General features: G+C 40.5%; 1 protein-coding gene across 1 annotated transcript in view; it reads right to left on the bottom strand.

Moving 5' to 3' along the window:
• Positions 1–591: 591 nt before the first annotated feature.
• LOC110073003 (eyes shut homolog) overlaps positions 592–10,939 on the bottom strand; it is a 112,517-nt gene continuing 102,169 nt past the window's right edge. Inside the window, exon 7 of the mRNA XM_078386662.1 lies at positions 592–2,770. Coding sequence (XP_078242788.1) covers positions 2,476–2,770 — 295 coding nt within the window. The 3' untranslated portion in view covers positions 592–2,475. The remainder of the gene's footprint in view (positions 2,771–10,939) is intronic.

Below are 10,939 nucleotides of genomic sequence, written 5' to 3'. Positions count from 1 at the left end.
CCTTTAGAGTTGGAAGCTGTTTACAATAAAGTGTTTAATAATGAACCCCGTGATGAGCCTCCGTGTCTGTTTCCCGCCTTCACCACAAGTGCCCCCCCCGCTGGAGAAGGACCTTCTTACATAAATACAATATATTACTCTTAATACAAATATTACTCTTAATAGGCTACCTTCTCCCATCCTCTGGGAATACTAAATCAGCATTCCTTTTGTGTTTTGAAATAGTACCAGTCAGGAATTTGCAGCCTTATTCCTCTGCAGTTGTACACCAGACCATATAATCCATTTGAATTTGGACAATGCTACATTATTCTGCTGAAAACAGGAATGGGAGAAGACAATGCTTTCTGTGCAGGTTGCTGACTCTTACGGTACCCTTCAGAAAGGTCACATTAGCAAAGGGCTTCCCCTAATCTATCAAAGACCTGTTGGACAACGGGTGCTGAGTTTTATTGGCTCACATATTGTACTGCTTGAAGCAAGAGGAATGTCCTGCAGTAGATATTGATAAATGATCTAGAGATTTTAAAAGCTTCTCTGATTTCTACTGTTGTTGAGAGCTCCCAAGACTTCCATTATGACCCTGCAGTGATGGGAGTGCTGGAAGAAAATATTTTTCTCAGACTTTCGACAGGAAACTGTCAGAAACTGATTCTTGCTTGCCTCGATTCAATATTCAAGTATGGATCAACCTAATTCTTGTTATATTCTGGTGATCTAGTAATAAGGCAGAAAGGATCCTTTCACTTTCCCATTCTGGTGGTTGTGTCTGTCAAGATAAAGTACATATCTGGGACTGACAGATTGTCTGCAACTTTCCAAACCTATCACACCAGCCTCTAGATTAAAGTGTGTCTCAGTCCAAAAGGCTAGCTCTATTGGACCAATGAAGCAAGAGAGAGATGTCCAACACTTGGTTGACTTTGCAAAGAGAAGACTTAAAAACTTTCTCTCCCACATCCATCCCCAGTACTCTGTGAAAGGGACCGTGGACCAAGAAGGATCTTTGCTTCCCAACATTCCTCCTGCCAGTCTAGAACCAGGGGAGCAATCAGGATCAGGCCACGTCCCCCAAACTACTTTTCTGAATTTCAGCACAAGTGTATTGCATATAATGATCACACACATACACTGGACAGAAGCAGAACAATATGCAGGAACAATGCCTACAGTGTGACAAATGAAAGTAGAATGCATTTCTATATATAATGCCTCTTGTGTGCTTGCTTGGAATGTGTAGAACAGACCTTTCCACACATGCGTACCATAGCAGATCAGTTTTATACTCTCCTCACCCCTACCCTTACGAACAAAACCCATGTGCAAAAAATAACAAGGTCCTACATGAGAGTAATTAGAATTGCCTCTGCTAAAAACTAAATGCACTAAAATCCTCATGCAATCAATGTGATCCAACACTCTCTAGATTGTATCCTGTTCCTGATCTCCAGTACATGCTGCAAGGTAGACCCATAACAGAAAAAAAATGTGGCCAGACTGACACAGCTTTGATATAAGTTTGATACAACTTTACATACTCAGTTTGTTCAAGCTGAAGCCTGTCAACATAACTGCTGAGAACATTACTCTTTGGATATACAGTACTGTAATTGCCAGCATGGCTACCCATGGATTTTGGGAGTTGTAGTCCAAAAACTTACACACACCCCCCCAATAATGCATAATGGGGTGTTGTAAAGGTACACAGGTTGGGGCTGCATCTACTGCTGCTATGTGTTCTGGCCACATCCCCCACATCATCAAATGCTTCTCAACTTCTGAACAGTTTGAGAAAAGACTTTATACATATAGGCCAAAATCCTGTTGCTTAGCATAGTAAGCATAAACCCACAGAATCAGTAGGGATTTAGTTAGTCAACTGTTCCATAACTTCCATTGATTCCAATGGGTCTACACTAACTGAGATGCATCCAAACCTAGTAAGTCACAGTTAGAGTAGACCAATTTTAATTAATGGAACTTACAAGGAGTTGACGCACTAAATTTCCACTGCTTCTGTATGCTTATTCTAGTGCAATTTACTATGCTAAGAATAATAATTTTGTCCATGGTGGTGGACCTCCATAGAGTTCTTCTTAACAAGGAGCGTTCCTGGCCCACCCACCACATGTATTCTTTCAATGGCTAAAATTCAGTAGTGACAAGAAAAGGTCAATTGAACCCCTGTGAAGCTGGTGAGTCAGCACCTATGTACATTCTAATTTAATGGCCCTACTCTAGTTGTGACTCATTACTGGATTTCAGCCAGTGTGTGGGTATATTTGTGTAGGTGAATGAATAACACAGGTTAGGCATCTACAGTTCTGGTGCTACAAGGATGAAACCAATATAAATAAATTCAACTACTAGGGCTGGTGTGCATGATCCAAGTTAGACAACTCTTTCACTCAACCATATTTCCCTTAGAACCCCCCCCCCAAAAAAAATTACTTTATGCATTCTGTGTTATTGGAATCAGCAAAAGAACTGTAATTTTTTTCGTAAGTTGGAAAATGCACAGAAAAGTGAAGCACGCTTACCTTTTTCACAGAAACGGCCAGTGAAATGTAGAGGGCAGTCACACTGAAATGAAGCCACACTGCCTGGAAGATTAATTTGCTGACATGTCCCTCCATTTTGGCACAAGTTCTCTGGGCAGGCTGATAATAATCCTGGGTGGGTCGGTGAGGATGAAGCTGCCTTGAATGCTTCAGACTCCCCTGAAAAAGTGCCCTTGATGGCTGCTGATGTTCCTTCAGATAGGGAAAACCTGTGGAACAAAATTTGTTTCATTTTAGGCATTTATATGAAGCAATCTTGTCACTGACAATGAAATCAATAAATCTCAGATTTGCAGGAAGTCTGCCACTCAGTACCAGTGGCTGGACAGATGACTGTTAATTTCAAGCTCAGCTGGCCACCTTACTAGAATCATGTGGCTAGCCGATGAGCAAAACAGGATTCTGCACTAGATGGACCTTGTTCAGCAGAGCTCTTGTATTTCCATGAATACATGGAATTGATTTGGTCACCCCAAGGAAATGGAACTTTCCTTTTAAACTGGCTAACACAATGTAAAAACATGCATCTTCTCTTATCACAGAAAATGCATATTATAGGCACTTTTAACTGATCCAGATGGCAGACAGCATTATATAGCCAGCCATTTGTGTGTACATAAACTCAATATGCACGTTTGGTGATTTTTCCTATGCCAGCACAAAAAGCCAACCACTATCTCCTTGCTTTCCCCAGCCACTGCCTCTAAGAAAAAGTGCACAGTATGGTGTGTAGAAATAGCATAGAGAGGAGTCCATCGATTATGCCTGCCATTATGGCATGGATGCCATATGAGCGTCCTTCACTGTCACATAAACCTTTGCTTCAGTTGTCACAATATACAGAATACCAAATATGCCATTTAGTCCTTTAAATATCTGTTTGACAGTCTGCTTCTCATTTTCTAGCCAAGCACACTTCTTTCTAATTGTCCAATTATAAGCTCTCTTTTCATGTCATAGGAAATCATGTCATATAAATAGTGAAATAGTTGAATTCTGCCAACTGCACACCATTGTACTGATGAAGAAGAGGTGAGAACACTGAGGATTTGAACGGTTTATCCTTGCCTTAATTTATATTTAAAAAAAAACAAATTAAGCCCATTCACTAATCTGACATTTTGCTTCTTAGCTGTCTAGTGTTTTATCTACACACATGACTCACTGATTTCCAAGCAACATTTGAAAGCAACGAGACAGACTTTTCAGTTAATTATTATTTTAAAATAAAGGAAACAAAATTGTGTACAAATTCAAGTCTTTGTGAACTTCAAGAAGAACCTTGGAGAGATCCTGAGACTTGAAGAGAGAGAGAGGACAGAAGAAGAAGAAAATCTGAAGAGAGCTAAAAAGAAGAAAGAGCAAATGAGACTGGATGGGGAAGAAGAGAAAAATGAAACACAAAGAAAAACAGTGTGAAGGAGAGAACAGCCACCATTCATAGAGTAGTAGCAGCAGCATTGCTAGCATGTAGAACAGAGACATCACCTTGCCAACAAAAGTCCGCATAGTCAAAGCTATGGTTTTTTCCTGTAGTGATGTATGGAAGTGAGAGCTGGACCATAAAGAAAGCAGACCGCCAAAGAATTGATGCCTTTGAACTGTGGTGCTGGAGGAGGCTCTTGAGAATACCCTGGACTGCAAGAAGAACAAACCTATCCCTTTTGAAGGAAATCAACCCTGAGTGCTCACTGGAAGGACAGATCCTGAAGCTGAGGCTCCAGTACTTTGGCCATCTCATGAGAAGAGAGGACTCCCTGGAAAAGACCCTGATGTTGGGAAAGTGTGACGGCAAGAGGAGAAGGGGACAACAGAGGATGAGATGGCTGGACAGTGTCTGCGAAGCAACCAACATGAATTTGACACAACTCCGGGAGGCAGTGGAAGATAGGAAGGCCTGGCGTGCTCTGGTCCATGGGGTCACGAAGAGTCAGACACGACTAAATGACTAAATGACGAGAACAGAGCCTGAGGCTTACACCTGCTTCCAGCATTTGTGCAGTCTGAGAGTTGTTAGAAAAACTCTGAATACACAACTCTGTTTAACTCTACTATTGGACTCCATACACCCCTATTGTGTTGCCCAAATACCTGCTTTAAACTGTGCACGTATTCGGCTTGTTGCTTTCGTCTTTTCCGCAGCCCCTCCCAAGAGCCATCTAAATCCTAGCTCTCATTCATAGGGCTACCCTTGAAAAGTGCCTGGAAGCTTTGCAGCTGGTGCAGGCCAGTACAGTATCTGGTGCATGGTTCAAGGTGATGATTTAAACTTCTAAACTTTTAAAGGGTGTGCAAGTTGCTGACTGCTAACTTTAAAATTGTATGTGTGGCACCAAGTGGTGTACAGTTCAAGGTACTTGTATTTAAAAGTAAACAAACAAACAAACATTAAATGGCTTGGAGCCTGCCTATGTGCCCACTACATTTCATTGTAAATCTGCCTAGATATTAACTTCCTCGGGAAATGCTCTCTTGAGAATACCACCACCTGTGGAGACACACTTGACTAGCTCTCTCACGTGGCTCCAGATTGAGAAAATAACTGCCCTCAGAGTTGCAGTCAGTTCCCACTCCTACTGTTTTTAGGTGGGGCATGAAGACTCATGTCTTCATAAGAGCCTTTAAAATGCTTTTACAGGTTCTTGTGAAATCACTTTTGTTATTGTGATTTTAATGGTTTTATTGAACCATCTGTTTTTGAGTTGCTTTTGATGATGTTTGAGTGCTCCTTCTTAGCAGAAAAGAGGAATACTGTATAATGGTTGTGTCTGTGTCTCCCTCTCTATGTATATACTGTATATGTATATAAGCAGAATCGTGCAAGTTACCATGACTAATTGTGGGGGGAGGGGAGGAAATCTTGCAGTCAGACACAGACGGATCAGGACGGAAAAGAGTCACATCCCTGTTAGAACACCTATTGAACTCCTTTCTTCTTTTTCTTTTTGTCTTTTCCTCTACGAATTCTTTCCTATTGCTTTCCTTCTATAATCCAAAATCCCTTCTCACTCCCCATTCAGTTCTTGTCATTTGCCATAGATTTTCAGTGTCTACTTTGACAATTCTTTCTGAAAGGCTTTATGAGGGAACATTTCACCTTAGAGTCCTAGTCCATCACTCTGTCCCTTACAGCACACTGGCAATCCAACCTTGGGTCCCCAGATGTTCTTGGACTACAGCTCCCAGAAATCCTGCCCAGCACAACTAGTGGTGAAGGTTTCTGGGAGTTTTAGTCCAAGAACACCTGGAGACCCAAGGTTGGGAACCACTGCGGTAAGGCCTGGGTAATGTGCCACAGCTAACTGCAGTGAACTCATGAGATGCTAGCGAACATCTCAATTGTCCAACTGAGCATGTGACCAGGCATGTGACCAAGAAATGCCCTGGCATCTTGCCCATTAGCCACAATTAGCCTTCAAAAGGTACCCAAAACTTATGGGAACACCAATGATTCCCATAAGTTTCCCCTTTCCACCCTGAATTTCTGGGACCAGAATTTCAGCTTTCCCCCCTGAATCCCTGGGACCACACTGGTTTGCTTGTACAGCAGCTCCAAGTCTTCTATCATCTTTGAAAATGCAAGGTACAAATGCAGTTCAACTATAAATGCCAGATTTCCAGTGTGTGCATTTTTAATACATGCGAAATGATCTATGCTTGATTACGAGGACATTATAACAAACACTAAGCAGGATAGCTAACAAGAAATACAATAGCTCTGAGCTGGCCTTATCGAAGCAAACACATGGAACACTTGCATAAAGCCAGATGTCTTCAGGAGATTCAGACCCTGAATAAAATTACACAGTTAAAAAGCTGTTTCACCATTTATTTGCATAATAGACAAGGGGAATTGCTTCCATTTTGTGATTTGAGGTTTGGTCACATACTTTGGAGAAAACCTGTTTGCTAATGCATCGGTGGTCATTTCACAAAACAATGAACCTCTATTAAGGACTTGAATGTAATGTGCTACACATGTTTATATGGCTGTTTGTCTCCCCAAACACAACACAAATTATTTGCAGCTAAGTGCACATCAGATTGCTACCTCAAAAGATCAAAAGACAATAGCAGCGTTGATCTTTAAACATTTTTGTCTTAAAATTTTGTGTTCTGGCTTTCTGAACGATATTCAAAGTGATCCATATTAAAAGAAATAATAATGTTATTCGCGAAGGCTTTCACGGCTGGGATCTAATGGTTGTTCTGGGTTTTTCGGTAGAGCACAGGTTGTTGCCCTCTGAAGATGCCGGCCACAGAGACTGGCAAAACGTTAGGAAGAACAACCTTCGGAACACGACAAAGAGCCCGAAAAACCCATAATAACCAATAATGTTATTTTTTTTGGAAAATTATATGTTTGTGCTAGATGCTCCTTTTTTAAAAGGGTATTCTCTTTGCATCACTTGTTATTTTTAAAAAAAGTAGCATGTAAACATGTTCTGTTTCGCTGTTCTTAAGTCTTGAGTATATATATGTAAGCCGCCTAGAGTGTTCGTAATGAACAGATAGGCGGGGTATAAATGGAATAAATATAAATAAATAAATAAGTAAGTAAGTAAGTAAGTAAGTAAGTAAGTAAGTAAGTAAGTAAGTAAATAAATAAATAAATAAATAAATAAATAAATAAATAAATAAATAAATAAATTAAAGTTCCCAAAATCAGTGTTTTAAAACAAAGTGGTGGGCTTTAGGCCCTATGGCCAAATATGGCCCTCCGAGTGCCCCCTCCCCAAGGGCACCACTGTTGGATAGTTTTCACACCCTTGTACTCGCTTGAAAGTAGAAATGCTCCTCCTAAGGTTGGCATGCTGGCAGTAAAAGTGATAAGTGTTGTTATTTCTGGTTCCAACCTTTTCTGGTCCAGCAGGGCCTTTGGGCCAACTGGAATGCATCCCCAGCCTTTAAAAAAAATCATCTGAAATAGTATTTCGCTCTCAGGCCCAAAGATGTTCTTCATGCTTGTTTCAGCCATCTATGTGAGTGAGATACCCGATGTGGTGTAGTGGGTAGAGTAACAGACTAGGACTCAGGAGGCCTGGGTTCAAATCCCCACTCAGTCATGGAAGCTCACTAGGAGTATAGAGCTGGTAAAATCAGTCCTTAAGATATCTCAGTTATCTTGAAAACACTATTAAGGTCACTGTATGTTGGATCTTACTTGATGGCAAACAACAACAACAAATACAACAGAACTACGGTATTTGTGGGGGATTGTTTCCAAGCCCCCCAGCAGATGCTGAAAATTGCAGCTATGCAAGCCCTATATATATAAAGCATAGTGTCTTGTTTCTCTGGTTCCCCTTTTTTAATTTAATATTTCATTTATTATTTTCAAGCAGCACAGCAGATTACTGAAACCATGGGTGCTGATCCCACAGATATGATGATCTCTCTGCATGTAATACGGTACGTATTATATATTATACTACTTATTCATAGTACTTGGAATGAATTCTGAACTTGCAGATGTTAGGTCCATTAAAGTGCTGGCATAAGCATTTCTACAATGAAGGGTTCACCAAAAGAAGACACACACACACACACACACACACACACACACAAAATATACGTATATATTCATCATGGAAATTCTTGTGCCAGCTCTTTAGTCGATCAAACATTTGCAAGTGCATTCAGAATTCATTCCAACCGCTATGAATAAGTAATGCTCCTGATTCCAAACAGTTTAACTAAAACGCTTCTTTGAATAAAGACCTAGAAAACATTTAAAAGTCATTTAGTAATTGAGGGAATGGAAGCTTCAGCAATGCATAGTAGAATCGTATCTATCAAAGCTTCATTTGACTTTCAGCAAGGTTGCAAAATATTCAGTGAGTACTATACTACTGTTTTAGCCTCACATCTCCCCATAATTTTATTCTGGATTGTTTGCCATTCCCTTATAGCAAAATATTTAGCTGCCTTGGGGGCCAGCATCGCAGAAAGTGGATTTATATTTTAAAGAAACAAATGACTAAAACAAACAGGTGAAAAATGAAGGCTAGAATCCTGTGTACCTGATATTAGAGAGAAAACTACCTCAAACTCAGTGGAATTTACTTCCCAGTATATCAAGATATGTCACGGGTAAACATGAGCTGTAGCTTGGCCATGAAAATGTTTTTATTCCGGTCATCACATGCTTAGGAGTTTAATGCAACTGCTGTGCTAGAACATTACAAGAGGGAAGATACATTGTAAAGTTGAGATCATATCTTTATTGACCATTATAATGCAAAATAACATTTCCAAACTACTGATTTAAATCTGTTCTGAAACACCTCACCTGGGACTGTGTCATTGGAACCATCATCCATCAGAATGGGCATTTTAGTCCTGCAGGTTTAGTTTTTGTTCACAAAAAAACTGGAGCTACAAGCATTTTACAATAGCATTTTTATGACATTGTCACTTTATGCTGTAAATGTCTCTCAGTTTTACCCACATGCTTTGTAAAGGATTGTTTGCGGCTGGGACATAGGTTTCTCCCAACAAATGTGCTGTTTTTGCTAGTGGAGTTCTTTGCTAGTGTAACGGCCTCCCTCTACCTCACAAAGGGGGGTCGCTACGTCACTCCAAATCACTCTTCTTTTCCACTGCCACCAACCATTCCCTCAAATAAGTAGCTTCAGGCCAAAATATGATTTCAAAATAAAAACTCAGGTTTATTGGGTACAATGGTAAATCACTTATAATTAAATAATAATTCACTCACTATAACCAAGGCTCTAGCATACACAGACTCTCACTATATAACACAGATCTCCTAACTCTATCCAAGCCCTCTCAGTCCCTATCAAAGCCCTATCTGGCCCTATCTAAACTCTCTCACACACATTCACTCACATTTATACCACAGCTCCACCCCTTATGTCCTACCCTCTGTCACACCATTGGTAGATGACTCACAGTTTAGCAGTGACGGACAGGTGAGGTCATAGCTGTATGTAACAAGCATTTTACAATAGCATTTTTATGACATTGTCATTTTATGCTGTAAATGTCTCTCAGTTTTACCCACATGCTTTGTAAAGGATTGTTTGCGGCTGGGACATAGGTTTCTCCCAACAAATGTGTTGTTTTTGCTAGTGGAGTTCTTTTTTGTCCCACCCATTGTAATGTATTAGGCCAAAAAATATCCAACTTTATTTTGTTAAACAAATGATATACCTTGTTGTCAAAAAGACTGGCTTTGTTCGGCAGCAGGATGCAAATTTAAATTAAACCTGTACATCTAACTCCCACCTTAACCCTATCTTTACCCCAACCCCTGGCATGTGGATGTTCCAAATGACCAAGAATATAAAGAGCTGGCCCTTGGATAACCCCGTCCCTCCTGCAGTCACTCTACAACTGTCTATCCATTCCAGTCCACAGACAAACCTCATTACATCAAGACAAGAGTCATAGCTTAACAGGGAAATGCATGCTTTGCATGTAGAATGTCCCAGGTTGAACCTCAATGTCTCCAAGAACAGACAGGAAACAGGTCTTCCTGAAACCACAAAGATCAGTTGTTAGTGTTACCAATGCCAGGCTAGAAGGACTGTATTTAAGTAGCATTATGGGTAGCATCAAATAACCTACAATTAGGCCCTTGGAAAATTAAAACTCAATATAAAATAAAGCTGATTACTCTGTATGTCAACGAGAACACAATTCCTTTCCTTAGAAAAAGTGGCATCCAAGAGCAGTACCCAAAGGAAAAGCAGATGTTAGCATGCCACAGAACTTCTCCAGGAATCAGGTACAGAATGAAAAAGGCCATTTTATATCACATTTGTAATCACATGAACAGATGCTTGAAATCTGTGTTTGTAGCTGGTGGAAATTTGGCTTCTGTAACCAGCATAAAATTTATGTAAGAAAATCTGGCACTTAGTCCTACAGCTATTGAGAGGAAAATTAGTGCACACTAAAGAATTCTTTGTTCAGGTAGCTAGATTATAGCAGGTTCATCAATCATGGCTAATCTACTGACATAACTAGCACTGCTGATCAGTCTGTAACAATATCGTATTCTCACACCTTCAGGTTCATCCTGTTAGCAACAACAGAATGCTCTTTTGTGCACTTCCATAGAGATGAAGGGCAGGTATCTTTCAAGTCCTCCGAACTGCCAAATGTGTGCATCGCTCGTCATCTAAGGCACTGGTTCTTAACCTTGGGTTACTCAGGAGTTTGGGACTGCAACACCCAGAAGCCTTCACCACCAGCTGTGCTGACTGGGGTTTCTGGGAGTTGCAGTTCAAAAGCATCTGAGTAACAAAGGTTAAGAACCACTGATCTAAGGCAGTGGTTTCCAACCTTGGGTTCACGAAAGTTCTTGGACTACAGTTCCCAGAAATCCTGGTCAGCACAGCTAGTGGTGA

This window comes from Pogona vitticeps, chromosome 1 (genome assembly GCF_051106095.1).
Source record: "Pogona vitticeps strain Pit_001003342236 chromosome 1, PviZW2.1, whole genome shotgun sequence".
In the NCBI taxonomy this organism is placed as follows: domain Eukaryota; kingdom Metazoa; phylum Chordata; class Lepidosauria; order Squamata; family Agamidae; genus Pogona; species Pogona vitticeps.
This window is presented reverse-complemented; position numbering and strand designations above follow the sequence as displayed.